Source organism: Eublepharis macularius, chromosome 14, assembly GCF_028583425.1.
Source record: "Eublepharis macularius isolate TG4126 chromosome 14, MPM_Emac_v1.0, whole genome shotgun sequence".
NCBI classification, from domain to species: Eukaryota; Metazoa; Chordata; class Lepidosauria; order Squamata; family Eublepharidae; genus Eublepharis; species Eublepharis macularius.
Window position 1 is genome coordinate 20,849,078 of NC_072803.1, and position 16,698 is coordinate 20,865,775.

General features: G+C 43.0%; 1 protein-coding gene across 1 annotated transcript in view; it reads right to left on the reverse strand.

Annotated features, from left to right (window-relative positions):
* Window positions 1-16,698, reverse strand: part of FEZ1 (fasciculation and elongation protein zeta 1) — a 62,455-nt gene that overhangs the window by 14,395 nt on the left and 31,362 nt on the right. The window contains exons 4-5 of the mRNA XM_054998263.1: window positions 11,451-11,537; window positions 747-915 (exon numbers count right to left, since the gene is read on the reverse strand). Of these exons, the coding sequence (XP_054854238.1) occupies window positions 747-915; window positions 11,451-11,537 (256 nt within the window). The remainder of the gene's footprint in view (window positions 1-746; window positions 916-11,450; window positions 11,538-16,698) is intronic.

The following is a 16,698-nucleotide window of genomic DNA, read 5'->3' on the forward strand; positions in this document are numbered from 1 at the left end:
TAATAATAATATGTTTGTTTATTGCTTTTCCGGCCGAAGCCATAAGCCATACAAACACCAACAAAATATGAACTGTACACTTGAACATACCCAATTCACACAGACATAACTCGTCATTATCACTTTAAACTATCTAAACTCATGAAGATTTTGTTTCTTTATCACCGTGGCTAAAAAGGAAGCCACTATAGCAGAGGTGTTTTGTTTTTAGCTGTCTTTTCCACCATGGGCATTATAATATTGAAAGGTGTGGTGTATGTTTTATAAATAAATACATAAATAGTGTTTCTGCAAATGCCAGAAGTGTGTACATGCAGGACTCCACCAGTGAATGACCAGGTTTCCCTGAGGCAAGCACAAATCCTTAAAAGTTCATACCCATGATTTCTAATGAATGAAGAAGTTCTACATCTAAGCCACTTTCAGAAGCATTACAAGTCAGGGTGCTCCTAAAAATTCTCCTCAGTGAGAAATCGTCACTGAATATAGTGTTTTCATCCAAATTGTCCGCGTTGCAGAACAGAACTGCTTGAATCTGGTAGTCCGTGGAAGCAAAACCAGTTAATCTTTCCTGACTGATATACACAACTAAAAGGTGGGAGTGGGTGGGCAGGAAATGTTACACAGAGAGGCCAGTTCAAAACAAGACCCCAAAACATGTATAATAATAGGAACAACCATGGACCAATAGAAAAGCAATGGACCAATGAACTGGGCCATCAGAAACTCTCCCCCCATGTCCTCACCTTCACAGGACCAATTATTGTTGAGGGTTTGTGACAAAGCCTGTATCTCTTGCAAAAGGACCGAATCGGCCTGACTGCTGGTTTCCCCACCGTCATCTTCCTCCAAAATCTCTTCTTCCTCTTCAGGGTCTGGCGAGTTCTGCATCATCTCCTCAATTTCTTCAATCACCTGTTAAAAGAACAGTCGCATCAAATCACGTCAGAATGACGTCTGGCCTTGATGCTAAGAAACCATGGCTGTTACTATGGAGACAGCACCTTTCAAGTGTGCTGGTGCAAAGTGTGTGGTGTAGCATTTCTAACAGCTACAAAGCTTTTCCTTTATAAAAGCTTCACGGTCTAAGTAAATGTCCAGGAATATCATACCACATACATTATTATACCACAAATGCCAGAGCGTACTTTCAAATGGGGATTTAAAGCAGCAGCTACAAAACAGTCAGCTACGCCCAGCCGTTGCAAATGGGGACTGACAGAAGGATATTAAAGTCAGGACATATTTTACTCGGCTGCTACTTAAATAAGAGGCTTTCAGGTAACCAAGAATGGGAAATGTTTGCAGCAGCTATGTCAACCCCTGCACGCACGAACGCTAAGAAAAGAAAAAAGCAGAATAGTGCAAGATCTAAAAGCAATTTCATGCTCGATTTACACTTGCACTAAGGGCACGGAGGCGGGAAGGTCACGCAAACGGAAAACATTTGAATGACTCCACATGTGGGTAAATTTGACAAACTCTTATTTAAAAAATGAACTGCCATGGCTTTAACTTGGAAGAATTTTTAACACAACCGTTACCATTCCTGTCCCTAAAAGCCAGCTCTGTGAAGGGCCCAGACATCACATGCCACTGAAGCTTTGTCACAGCGGAATTCTCAACATATTCTTTGGCCCTAAAAAGCAGCAAGGGTGGGTGAAGGATATGAATTGGGGTTGTGGCACTGAGGAAAGGGGAGTTTAATATGCCATCAGGGTGGCTGTAGTGATTCTGGGGCCCTGGAGAAAAGTCCGTAAGAAGAGCCCTGCTGGGTCAGACGAGTGGTCCAGCATCTAGTCCGGCATCCTGTCTCACACAGCGGACAACGGGTTCCTCTGGAGCGCATAGAGGCCAAGGCCTTCCCCTGAAGTTGTCTCCTGGTACGGGGATTCAGAGGTTCCCTTTAGTTACCATGGCTAGTAGCCACTGATAAACCTATCCACCATGAATCTGTTTAATCGCCTTTTAATGCTGTCTGTGCCTATTGGCATCACTACATACTCGGGCAGCGAATTCTACATTTTGATCAGTGGCACAGGACTTCAGAATCCACCACCCTGCCTGGAGGGGAGGGCACAGGAGATGGCTGCCAAGTAGGGATACCATACACCCCTCACACCCTGTCCCCACTTACCTGGCCAACAGGGGGGCGCGCACCTTCTGTGCACTCTCCCTGCAATGCTGCGCGCTCCCGTGCACACCAGTCACCTGGATCAGCCCAGTTTGGCCTGGATTGGGGCTGCTGCAGAGCACAGGAGCACTCCTGCGCTCTGCAGCGGCTCAAAACGGGTCAAATCCATGCCCAAACGGGGCCGTTTTCGGTGCTGCAGAGGGCAGGAGCGCTCCTGCACTCCACAGCAACTCAAAATGGGCCTGATCCGTGCCAAAATGGGCCCGAAACGAGCCCGTTTTGGCATGGATTGGGCACATTTTGCGTCGCTATGGAGGGCGGAAGCCCTCCACAGAGGCCCTGATCCAAGCCCCTGTGGAGCGTGGGCGTGCTCCGGGAGGCGGGGGGGCGCCGCTTGATGACATCACTTCCCAGAAGTGACATCATCACACTTGCGAGAGCGCTGCACACATGCATGCACACACCCCAGAAGGTGAGTGCCAGGCCCCAATCCCCCTGACGGGAGGTTGAGGGAGCCTGGCAACCCTACTGCCATGTCAGTCAGTGCCTCTTCTTTCCTTTTCTTTTCCTAGGCAGCTATCATTGGGCCAAGCTACAAGTGACGAATGACACTTGAATGGCAAGTGAACAGACTCACATTTATTCCTCCCTGTTCACTAGCCCTCCACTTGCGTTCCACTTGATCACTTGTAGCTTGTCCCCCAGATGTCCTGTGGCTAAGACCTCCTGTTAGGATGTCTCCTGTCATACTTTACTAGGCCTGGTTGGTTCTGTGTCACTCTGGAAGGATTGCTTGATTCTAGGTAGTTCTGATGCTAAAAGTCGTTCTCTGCTTGGAATGTAGCAACTGCTGTTACCTCTTTCTCAGTTTATCTTTTGTCTGGGAGGCTGGGAAGCGCTCACATCCTCTCTGCTGTTTTTTGCAGTTCGTCTATTAAACTTAGCTAACTTTCCTGAAGGGGGATGGGAACTTTGGGGCTGGGTTTATAATCCTATAATACATTCTGTGCTTGTAGAAAAGCACCATTCCTGGCAAAGAATGTAACCGTGAATGAACTAGTAGCTTATCAAATAAAATACTTTAACTCACACAGTTCCTAGACTCATGCAGTGAAGGTTCTGAAAGTTACTTGGCAGAACCTTACACCTCCACTGTATACCATTGCCCTGACTGAAAATGACCCGTCGCACACATACACTTCAATCCCTGGCTAGTAAAAAGACAGATACTGACATTCTGCCTTGTTTACAGTTTGTCAAGTTTTTATCCTATCATAAGCTTATGTGAACTAGAGCCCACAGTCTTTTTAGTCATTTAAAGAGCCACAGAACTCTTTTATTTTTGATGTAAGATGCCTGGCTTCAATCAAGCACTTGCGTGTGTGCTTCTAAACGGGGGAATCTTTGTCAGGGGGCCAGAGGAGGCTCTCAGCAGTCCTGCATAACAGATCTCATGTCATCCAATAGGGTGGGGGACACAACTGCAGTCTCAATACCCCCCTCCATATAGTAAGTCTTTCAAAACACTTGAAAGGGGCAAAAATAGGATGTTACCTGTCACTTTTCCTCCATAAGAATATACTTTCCAATGTTACCTGTTGTATATTTATGATGAAGCATATTTTAAATATAAATCCCAAAGACATTCAAGGCAAGCTCGTTTACCTTGTTTTTATCTGGATAGTCTAGCTGCTGTTAATGGAAGCTGAATTATTTAGGTCACTGTACATATACTCTGAAACAATAATTAAATGTAATGTTCAGATAAATGTCTTTTAAAGTTTCAAAATCTACTCTTTCTTCTCTGCCCTGCCTTCAAAAATGTGCATCTGTTGTTGTTAAAAATGGAGGAAACGTGGCAACAATCAGTGTAACAATTGTTGATTAGGACACAGTGGAAGCCCCTAACAAAAAATGATCTGGTATTTACTGACTTCATTCCTCTCCAGTTGTACAAGATCCTTTGCTTTGCTTACATCCCTTCATGAATATACTGGAGGGCATCTGCACAGCAGCCTGAAGGCATCTCTAATGAGCACATGGTGAAACAGTTCTGCAGCAGAATACGCATTGATGCCTCATTAAAATCAGTTAACTCAGCACATAGCAATAGGCAGAGAATACCTGAACCTGTACCCTGCCAAAGGGGGGAAATTTCCTTAATTATGTTTCCACTCCAAAATATAATCTTTGACACCAGTTAATTAATAAACAGGCAGACCCCAGGGCTCTAGACCACCTGGAAATCCTTCCTCCAGATAAGAGAAAGATAGATATAGTTACTCATTGACAATGAAAACATACCGCGCACGTTTTCAGAGGCAGAGTCTTCTTTGTAGCTTCCCAGCGTTTGGGAGAAGATACATGTTGCAGTAAGCTTCATAATTACTGTGGATCAAAGCCTTGGCTGATGTTCTATGTCTTGGTTTATGCAATCCTCCAAACCATGAACTGGATTCAAAATTTGCTACAGTTTCACATGCTACATGATCCTTCCGCCATTTTTTTTGCTTCCCTTACAAATTCCCTTTTAAGTCACCCACAGTTTCCCATTATTTCAAAATTGGTAAACTACAGTTGACACCTTCCTCCCAAACCATAATCAAAACTCATTTTGAACCACAGTTTACAATTATAATCAAGTCTGCCTATTCAAACGTTATGGAAACTAAAAGGGTGGCTATGCATGAGGCAGGGGGAAGTATGGACATGTGATTTGCTTCTAATCCATGAAAACTATGGTTTGCAAGTTTCATATGAATCCAGCTAATTTTTTCTCTGTAGGCTGCACCTATCAAGTCTTTTCCTGCCAACTTTCCCCACGATTACATCATCCATTCCACCAAGTAAGGCTCAACAATGAAAACAGAAATCTAGGGCACAGACCACGTTGGGAGAGAACCCAATATCACATTCATTCCATCTCAGCATTTATCTGCTTTGCCCAATGCTACTTGTTCAAAAAGGAGAGATTTGGGGCAGGGTTTTTTCCCCTCTCTTACTCAAACATATTTTGCACAAATTTCAAGATATCAGGCAGGCAGGCATGATCCCATTTGTTCCACTTTGCCTGAAGACTCAGTACTGATTCAGCCACAACACTCTGCATAATGAGAAGTGAAGTACTAATAAAGCAGGAGGCAAGCACAGTTCCAACGAGTACCAAAGAGAAATCGGAAACCATGACTGTGCATCCCGGAGGTCTCAAACCAGCAATGCTGTCTGCAGGGTACAGGCGCTTTACTTACTCTCCATAGCAGCTTACCATAGGATAGAGCTTCTGCATCATGCTCTAGAGTGCAGCATTACACGTCGAATTTTAGATTACAACTCAACAAGAAACATGTGATACATGGGGTCAAATAGGGTTCTATTAATCCCTATAAAATGGGAAATTGTAGCCTGGCTCCTGGATCTAACTGAATCCTTGTTGGATTGTCCATCCCTGACTGATCATCTGCTTGCCTCCATCCACGCTACCAACCCTTACAAAGCAACCAGATGCATGCCATTCGTTGTCATACTCTTGAAGAATATAAAGATCATGCTGTTTGGACCAGTCTTTTTGATGACTACTGGCTCCAAATGGCATTCCAGAGCAAAGACACATGCATTTCCATGACCATATAACTGGAGAACAAGGTAAGAATCTAAGACCCCTTCTGGAGCAGACCATGTATGGTGCAATCCTGAGCAGAGTTACTCCAGTCTAAGTCCATTGATTTCGATGAGCTTAGACTGGAATAACTCTTCATAGGGTTGCACTGATAGTACAGTATCCTGTTTTCTGCACTGGCCATCCAGATTATTCTGGGAAGCCACAACAATGAAGAAATAACTGTACCCTTCTGTTCTCCCTACCCAGCATTCAGTGCTGTTGTTGGTAGCGTGACTGTCTCATTGAATCTGCAGTATTGAGGAACAGGGCATTTTAGTGGCAGTACAGACCTACCCTGTGAAATTCTTTGCCCAAGAAGGTGAGTTAAACCCTTCAAAATCCATTGACTTCAATGTGCTCTGGATGCCTTAGACAGGTATAACTCTGCTTAGGATTGCCCTGCTTATTGGCCGGATTTCATAAAGGTTACAAAACGTACTTTTTACAATTGGGTTTTAATTCCTGATTGGAGGGGTATGCAATATTTATGCCTCGTATTTTAATGTACAGATTTTTCAAAAATTAATTGCTAAATTGCTATAATAAGAAAATCCTGTTACATCTTTCAGATTAACTATTTTTTTATTTAGATAGCATGATCTTTTGTAATCTAATCCCTACCTTTGCAAAAGATAGTGGGACTGATGAAGTAGGAGATCACTCCAAGGAAAAGTTTATACTCTAAAAATAATTAGCTAGGGATTTTCTTAATATTTTCTATAAAGACTAACATAGCCACACTTGATTAATTATTAGACTTACATTTACACAGTTTTAACTCTTACAGAATTTTGTATCTTTGCATGTTGTGAGCCATGCTAAGTGCTAGATACAAGCTTCTTAATAACTAAGCCCCTAACATGATTACCAGCCACAAACGGATTATACCAGACCTTTGGAAAGAGTTTCAGGGTCATCATTCAAAATGATGAGGGGGGGGGTCTCATCCTTTCCAAAACTGAATTAAAAAATTAGAATACCTTAGAGGAAAAAGAAGGAAAATGTTACCAATTTATTTAGGTCTTTATCAAACCAACTATCTTTACCCTCCTTTTATATAAATAATAATCCAAAAACACTCACTGGGGAAAAAATCCAACTGCAAAACACATCACTTGGAATGGTGTGAATCTGCAGCAGTTCAATGAACTGGGTATCATTGCCATGGAAACCATGAGAAATTCACAGGTGCAGCCAAGAGCCGCTCAGTGTGGAATAAGCATCATACATTAATGACTGACTCACGCCAAAACCTGAGAGATGAAAGAGGTGGTCTCGCTGGACCACAAGCTCAGGATTCTATGCAAGAAAGACCGCATAGGATTCTAAGGCCAGTATTATGCAGAAGACCTACCCATAACTCTAGCAACCCCACCTTGGGCATTCTCCAACTGCTGCAAATTTGTACAAGAGACATTCACCATTTTTAGACTCTAGTAGAAGCTCAGCACAGCCTACGCTTGACATGGCTCAAGAAAACTCTTTTCACATGCACCACACCAACATGTTCCCCATTGCCTACTAGTGAAGGCAACTGTTGTACAGGAAAGCTACCATGGGAAGGTCGTACGTGCCTTCCATCTGTTAGATCCAAGAAGCCTACTTCTTCCCAGGGATGTGGCATGCAGAATGCTTGGGCTTGAAGTATAAGTATCATGTGCACATAGCTCTGGGAAAGAGTAAGGGTCCGGAATGATTGAATTCAGAATTCCTTGGGAGAGGAAACTGTTCTACATTTTCAAGTGATACATCCCCTCTTGAGCTTTTTCTGCCATTCACTGACTTATCCTGCCTATTCCCCCCAACATCCCCATGCATCTCGCCATCCTCTTGCATTTAGCCAGTTCTGGCATGACCCTTTGTGATTTCCTTTTCTTGGAGAGTGACACTGTGAGCAAAGAATGCCCTTTCCCAAAAAAAGATGAGATTTATGCCCCATATAACTGATGCACAGTTGTATAACTTTTCTTATTTTGCATGATTTATTCTCTATTTTTTCCATTTTGCATAATTTATTCTTCTGTTGCTATTTATGCAATGGGACAAGGACTGGAAATCTGTTTCATCAGCTCTTTTAAAAGAAAAAGAAGTCATTTAAAAGCATGCATTTTCCCCTCTTTATAATGCTAACAACAAAGCAGAGAGCTCGGTTTCAAATACTGAAACTGAGAATACATTGAAGGGTTAAACTCTCTCTGCCTTCCCTGCATGGGCCCAGAGGCTATGCAAGTCTGCAATTAGACAGACTGAGAGTGGAAACACACGAGGCGAACTTCACGTGAAGAGCACTTGATTGGTCCCACAATCTTTCCTGGGAATCGTAGTCTTACCCAGCCACTCACCCACTCCCAAGAAACTAGAGGAAAACCAAGGGCCAAACCAGAAGTGATGAATTACACTTGAATGGCAAGTGAACAGACTCACATGTATTTGTCCCTGTTCACTTGCACTCCACACAATTGCGTGGAGTGCAAGTGGAGCGCAAGTGAACAGGGAGGAATACATGTGAGTCTGTTCACTTGCCATTCAAGTGTAATTCGTCATTTCTAGCTTGGCTCCAAGTGCAGTGGATTTTCTTCCAAAGAACAGCCACTCGGCTGGAGAGATTCTCTTTCAAAAAATCCAATCAGCTGGTTTTCCTTCAGGAGCTCAAGAGATGGGATGGGGGAGAAGAAGAATGGGACTGGGTTTCTCTCTTGCTCACAAACCACCTCAGCTTTTTTCTTGTTATGTTATTCCCCACCCCACCCCCACCCCCCACCCCATCCTGAGTTCCTGGAGGACTTTTGAAGATAAGAAAGAGAGAGAGAGAAAGTCCCTCTCCCCGGCTGAGCTGAGATTCCCATAGCGCTACAATTCGCAGGGATCTTTGCAGGATGAAACACTTACCTGTGTGTCTCGTGTGTTTTGACTCTGAGCGTCTCTCTACACAACATGTCTTTCACAGGGATGCTCAAGTGACTTACTTCCTGTGTGGTCTTATATTCAAGTGTGCTCTGTCTCCCTAGCAGTGCGTGTGGATCCACAATGAGAGAACAAGTGTAACAGCCAAAACCAACGAAATGCCTGACGCGTGGAGGACAATCGTCAATTTCCTGCAAGGCTCCACAGGAAGTGTACTGAGAAAGAACCCCTGCCAGGGAGAAGAGGGAGAGAGTCCCTCTTCTCCCTGGCAGAGATTCTTTTTCTAGGCATCTCCTCTAGTCTGCTTGGCTTCCTCTCGCTGCTGCCAGTTCCCCTTGCTCACCTAAAAGCACTCCGCAGCCAGAGGGGTTCTTTCTCACTACATTTGCCGTGGAACCTTGCAGGAAAACGACGAGTGTCCTCCACGCATCAGGCATCTCATCTGTTTTGGCTCTAAGATCTTTCACTTGAGCATCCCCATAAAAGATGTCTTGTGTAGAGAGTCCCTGAGATACATGATAATCTTCCCATCTTGGCTATCAGAGCTGTTAGCAACTTCCAGTTGCTACAGTTTACTGTTATGTGATACGTCCAAACCATCAAACTAAGGCTTTGCTTACAAATTCAGATTGCAAACCAGCTGCAGTTTGGGTTTGGGTTAGTCTGTTGGTACTAATGTAAAAGTAAACTATGATGTGCAATAATGAGAAAGTCTTCAAAAACATAAGGAGTGGGGGATACACAAGCATGTAGAGCAAAACAATGGTTAGGTCTTCCACTGAAACCAACCCCATATATATCAAGAATACTGATAAAGTCACACTAGAAATGGCCTGTGGTATCTTTTCTATCAAGGGTCCACTGATAGTTTCATTCAGAGAAGTATACAATGGCTGAAGTAGTACTTTGATTGAGTCATACTAAAAAGGGAACATGAAGTAGACTGGTACGTTAATCTTTTACAAAAATGCATCCCTGAACTCCTGAACACTGGTATTCAGAAAACAACAAAAATGTAGTACTCTTACAGAAGCCAACACAGGATATATGGAATGGATGTGGATAACTAAGATTGTCTTGTAAGTGAAATAGGGAGTGTTACCAATGTTACAAGTGTATTCATTGAAACCAGGAGTCAGATTAGGTTCTAAGACAGAGATATATTTTAGAAGATGAATAAACATTCTTAAACGAAGGGGTTCTGATTCAAAAAATCCTTTCCAACTTTGTTCCATGTAACGTACAGTGTAAGAAACAGCTACACCCTTCTAAGACTGCTTACTTCAATGGACTTAAAAGGGTGTACCTCCACTCACTATTAATATGTTATTGGATGTAGAGAATTATCTCAAGAGACCAAATGAAGACAATTCTTGATAAAAAAAAATAATTAACAATTAATTTAAAAAGTTAATGTGAATAGTGGTGCTGATGGAGATGCGAGCAGAGATTAGTTGGAGCTGTAACATTTAACTAAGGGAACGCTCATGAAATCCTTTACTTTGGCAAAACATCCATTTTAGTGTTACTTAAACTCTACTGAAGTTTCCCAAGATAGAACTTCAAGGCTGGAGGAGCAGCAGAGATATGACACTGATTTAAGGTTTTTTAAATTATATACTCCATAAACTTCAAGAATGATTAATATTTTATGCAATGAGATTTGCCCTTTGCATTCAGAAAAAGAGAACAGCAATTTTGGAGGGTGTACGTGCGCGCATGTGTGCATATGTGCACAAATATCACATTTATGACACTGTAAAAAAAGTTGCATTGTACCAGCATCACCTATTCATTCTGAGAAGTTCTTTAAACGGTCCTTTTCTCTTTTGGCAATATTGTTTCAATACACTGTGGAAGCTGTTTTCACCCACATATGAATTGTCAAATGCTGCTGCAGAATTCACATGACAATCTCTCAGCACCGCAGACAGATTAGAAGTAGCAACATGTTTTAACAAGCAGAGAGTGAGATTCACAGAACTCTTGAGTCCCAGGATGCCCAGAAAAAGGGCAGAGAGAGAGAGACAGAGACAGAGAGAAACAGACAGATGCTCTTTCTCCACTATCACATAGCAAAATTAAAGTATGGGAAAGACATGTGCAAAATGTACACATACCATCAATGGCTACTATGGGGTAGAAAGAAAAGAATGTAAAGTGAGGTTATTAATGTAAACCGTAAAAGCTCTGTACAGATTTTAAATTTGCTCTCTGCCTCTACAGCATTAGGTATAACGGCATTTAAAACCACTCAACAGCCCACATCAGACAGCATATGCAACAAATGCTCCTACAGGGAAAGCAGGATTTCACCCCAACCGATGCATGATCATTGGAATATCAGTACAGAGCCTCAGTGCACAGGGCTTTCCCCACTTGACTGGGTTCCCAGTTGCATGGAGAAGGGCTTTGTGCTTAGGCTCCATTAATAAGTTTCATACACGGGGAATGGAGCTCGCCATTGCAATCCTGCTCACGCCACACGCACGCCCATTGTACATGATTTGAAGAGTGCGAAGATGGCCCAAATTAATCAGCTTCCCAAATATGGTTACGATCAGTTTGCAAAACAAATATGCCGAGTAAGAGAAGGAGCTGGTGGTAGGTGTGGCACAGTGGATGAGCACCACTGCTTTGCTTGCTAACGTATAAAAGATGACTGTCTTACGGAGACAAGCCAATTGCCTTAACAATGTGGTGGAAGAAAACCACCTTCTTAAAATCTACATCTTTCAAGGGCAGGGTGTATACCTGATCTGCAGTGAGTAGAGGCTCCTCATTAATACCAGAGTCATTTTCACTCTTCTCGTTAAGCTCTTCCTCCTCCTTCTCACGGATCTGAAGGGAAAAAGAAAATACCCCAACTGCATTCCGATTCAGTAGCTGGTATGGGCTTCACCAGTATGTGATTTTGTCTCCACTGATCTTTTACCACTCAGGCTGTCCAAATATTTTGTCTCTTAAAAAAAAAGTTCTAAGAAGCAGTTAAAGGATCCAGAGTATTTTGCAAAATCAAAACCCCCTTGAGATGCAATGCAGCCCCTTCATGCAGCATGCTTTGGTGGTTCAGCTTTCCCTCTCTCTGAGTTCAGAGAAGAAAGTTGGTTAGGGAAGCGGAGAGGGGAAAATTCAGAAGAACGAGATCTCAGAAATGTAGGCGCCTCCATGGCATCGATGAAGACGGCCAACTTTAACTATGCTCTGCAATGCCACTGAAACATGCACAGAGAAGCAGTCCCACAAAATGCTGATCATGTGTTTTTATGTCAATATTTAAATAAGCTATACTTGGTTAGGTCGGTTTCAGGAGACAAGCAAGTAGGTAGGAATGCAATGTACCTGTCAACATATGGTTACAGAGGCATAACAACTCTTTATATACAATTACTATATTACCGTGTAGGAGAGGTCCGGAAAGATACTGTAACCGATACTCATATTAAGGAGTTACAGGTTGGGTCAAGAATCCCTATTCTCTGTCCTGACCGTCATATATGAGTTGTGGGTGGCTCCTCAATTCCTACATGGAGAAGGGTGTCAGCTCCCCCACTCCCCTCCTTTTTGCTGACTCACTGTGGTCCCAGGAGTGTGCACTTTAGCCCATACAAACACTTGTGGGTTTCCCCCCAGCAGGCTAAACAGGACTGTTGCAAGTCATAAAAATGGTGCAGAGGGAAGGCTGAAGCCCCTCCTCCATGCACACCGCAGGCATGATCCAAATCAGGCACTGTGTGAGTGGGAATTGAGGAGAACCCATATAACTCACATGTGTCCATTACAGGATGGGAACCCAAGGCAGTACTCCATAATGTGTGAACCGGTAGAATCCCAAATCTCTCATGCAGTTCCTTCACCTTTGCACCACAGAGAATGCATATAAAGATACCACTTGTAATATTTCAGTTTAGGTACCTCCTAGTATGGTACAGATATACCCAGATATTAACTACAACCCCAAATTTAAAAACTGAAGCCCAGCTGGAGAACAAAAGTGTCATTTCCAGATTATTTTTCTTCTTCTGTTACAAGATCTCAGTGCCCGTCCTTGCTACCAAGAGGTTGTTGCTCAGCTGCCAGCTTGTAAGTGCCATTCCATTCAAGCTGAAAATGCCAGGAAGTCTGCCCTTCCCGTTCTAGTTTTATTTAGGACATTAATCAATATTGGCTTGTATCACTGTTTCACTGGCCCCAGCACTTTATTTGACCGAATTGCCGCACTAAATGATGATTCTCTTTCTGTGCAGCTGAACTCACGTAACACCAGAGGAAGAGATCAATGCTGCAGAATCGGAAATCTTTTCCAATCCTTATCTTACTTTCCCTTGTAATATTGCTGTGTATAAATGTATCCTGTTAAGTACAAAGAGCTCCCCGTGAGAGAGCATAGATGGTTCTGTGTGCTCTTTACGTAGCGCATTACTTCCATGCACACAATGTCCACAGCTCTCTCCAGCACCAGGGAAGCAGCTTTTTTTAATTAAAAAAAGGTGATCTCCTCTCTCAGCCCAAGTCCCAAATGCCCAAGAGGTGCCAGAACTCCATATAGTGGTGCAGGAATGAAGTTCTGGTGCATCCCCTCTGAAGAAAGCCCTGCCAAGACCTATGGCTTGAAGACTGCATTGAATTCTGCCCTGGACCCATTGTGACCCATCCATCGCTCTGTTCTGCTGAGACCTGAGAACCCAGCATGCTTAGTAGGGAATGTAATTACTTTCTAGAATTCACTGCCACATAATCTAATAATGATTTTAAAGAAGGATTGGACAAATTCAGGGAGGATAACTATGGAATCTCCATACAGCAGTTGCTGTTCAGACAATGGAAGCGGGATTTTCCTTGATGCTCTTGTAAACTTCCAGGATGCTTTTCACTGAAATAGGATGTTAGACTTGATTTGCTCTTGATGTTATCCAGCAGCAATTTTCTTATGTTCTTCACCTGTATTTCTATAGTATTTAGGATGATTATTGTCAGGCTAGCTCCAAGTTTTTGTAAGTTCCTTGGCAACAGCCTTACAATAGCCTTGTCCTACCCCAGGGAAGACTGGGGTGTTTGTTCATCTATAAGCAAGTATTTTCTTTGGCTGGTCCACTCATCAACTCTACTGAGTCCGTTTCCACACGGCTTACCTTGGCCATTTCCACATGGCTTACCTTGTTCTGGAAAACAGCGAAATCTCGCACGAAATTGCACGAGAGGACGCTGTTATTGAGCAAGAAGACACGATAATAGCGTCTTCGCACGAGACTTCACATGAGATTTCACTGTTTTCCGGAAAAAGGTAAGCCATGTGGAAACAGCTCTTGTCCTGGAAAACAGCAAAATCTCGCACAAAATCACGCGAGAAGACGCTGTTATCAAGGTAACAAGGTAAGCCGTGTGGAAATGGCCCTGAGTAACCTTGTCTCCAAGTTCTATTTTTTTTTCACAGCATGCATAATTTTTATAAAACTCTTACATCCCCCATCCCTTCATTGGTCCCCCCCCCAAAAAAAAAACTAAGAAGGCCCTAAACTCTTTAGACTCATCCTGTAGGGAACGCTTCCCCTTGAGCAGTAATTTTCAGGCAGGAATTGCTTTTTGCATTTCCTCTGCAGCTGTGCATTGCAAAGGAAGATGAGAAATAGTGGAGAAGCTGTTGTTTATCTTCCCCCTGAGGAACACCGGAGAAGTTACCAAGGAATCCCTGAGATTCTCTGGAATGCAGATTGAAAGCCAGTAGAGCAAAGGTTACTCCAAAGCAACTACAGCTTCTTTAGAGCACAGCATTTAAATGGTACACTACTTCTGAACAACAGAATATCAATGTAGGGGGGATTCCTTGGAGCTAACTAACTACAAACTGGTTGAATATGGTTGTGCTGATTAATACTTCTCAAAAACTCAGTGAGTTTAAAAACTGAGGCTAGCTTAGCATTCAGGATTTGGGGTGGGGGGACCTTGGTAGCAATACTATTTCTAAACTCATTATTAAATGTTAAACTAAACATCCAGAAAGCCAAAGGTGCCAGTAGCTCCACCCAATACTGGTGTATCTATTCAAGCCCATCTGGCATTCTTCACAGGATGTAGAGAAGGGGCTATAAGATTATGGAGTCAAACACATACCTTCTGTTTTTTTAACATCTAATCTGATGAACAGTCATAAAGAACTTAAAAGCTTGCACATTCTTTTGTGTTACTTTGATTGATCTTTATAAAGGTAATATCCGACTTTTGTCTTTGGGCCAATGTTGCTACCTGCAGCTTTATCTTTTAACTGAATTTGGTTTCACCAAACATTAGCTTTCATTGACTTAAGAAGCTGGCTTATACCATTGTTCTATCTGACTCATTATTGTCTTCTCTGGTTTGCTCTCAAAGGGTTTAGGTAGAGGACTCTTTCCTGATATTTGCTGCCTGGATTGCTTTAACTGGAGATTTCAGGGATTGGACCTACATGGAGGTCAGATGTAAGCCAGCAAGAAAGCATCAAATGGGTAGATCCTACAAATGTCAGTCCAAGAATTGCTTATGCTCTGTTTCAGCATTTTGTCAACTCTGTATTGGATTCTTGCTAATGTATGTCTTTGTAAACTTGTACTTATTTACCCTATGGCATTATTTATATAAATGTCTTAGATATTGAATGTACTAATCTCACACTACCCTGACCTGGTTAGCCCAGGTGAGCCTGATCTCGTCAGATCTCAGAAGCTAAGCAGGGTTGGCCTTGGTTAGTAATTGGATGGGAGAGGAAGACCAGGCCTGCAGAGGCAGGCAATGGCAAACCACTTCTGTTAGTCTCTTGCCATGAAAACCCAGAGCCAAGCCACAAGTGATGAATGACACTTGCCAGGCAAGTGTCATTCATCACTTGTAGCTTGGCTCCCAGTCAGAGGTTGCCATAAGTCAGTTATGGCTTGAGGGCACTCTAGTCTCCACCAATGTCACACTATGTAATCCACCTTGAGTCTCAGTGAGAAAGGCAGACTATAAATGACATAAATTAAATGCAAGGTGAGTTTTCATGCAACCCTTTGGCTGCCTAGAGAAATAAACAATCATTCTTATCTATATGCCTTTTATTATTCTTCCATCTGCCAATGAACCTACCTTATTCTCAAACCTAAGGCAAGGGTCTTTCATCACACGCTTTAGAATTATTTCCATGACAAGCACATTTCAAAAACAAAGTTCATCTCCAGTAAGTTGGTTCATGATCTAGTAGTATTCTTAGGTTTAAAAAAACAGAACTTTTTTTATCCTGAGAGAAGGAGAGATTGTGTTATATTCAGTGACTTCCAAGGTCAGTGAGTGATGCTGGCAACACTACAAGACAATATAGGAAGAAGCTATATCATGGAGTGGTTATTCAAGGTCAGTTCAAAGATTTAATCTTCCTCAGCTTTCGTTGAATGAAATTGCTAGCAAGCAGGGGTCATTTTGTAGAAAAAGAGCTGGAGGAACTCATTAGCATAACTCATTAGCATATGCCATGCCCCTTTACAGCATCAGAAGTGTGTCATTAGCATAACTGATTTGCACATGCCACACCCCCTGACATCACCTATCCTGGATGTTTTGGACCCAATCCTCGCCATTCAGGGACGAGATGGGGCCCAAAATGGCAAAAAGGGGCTGAAAATGGCCAAAAAGGGGCACAAAATGGTCAGGATTGGGCTGCTGCTGAGCGGGAGAGAGATCCACCACCCGTCAGAGGCCCAATCCGGGCCGTTTTGGCCCCGATCCAGGCTGAAACGGGCCCAAATGGCCAAGAGTCAGGTGGGCAGGGCCACCTGACATGTGACCTCTTTGGGGAACAGCCGGAACTGTGTTCCTATGCGTTCCCCCTCAAAATGAGCCCTGCTAGCAAGTAGGTAAAACGCCATCTGCATGGACACACTGTGGCTCAGTGGTAGAAAATATGCTTCAGAGGCAGAAGGTTCAAAGATCCTTTGGCCTTTCCACTTCAGAAAAATCAGTTGACAGCAAACACCTTTTTCTGCCCAAGACTCTC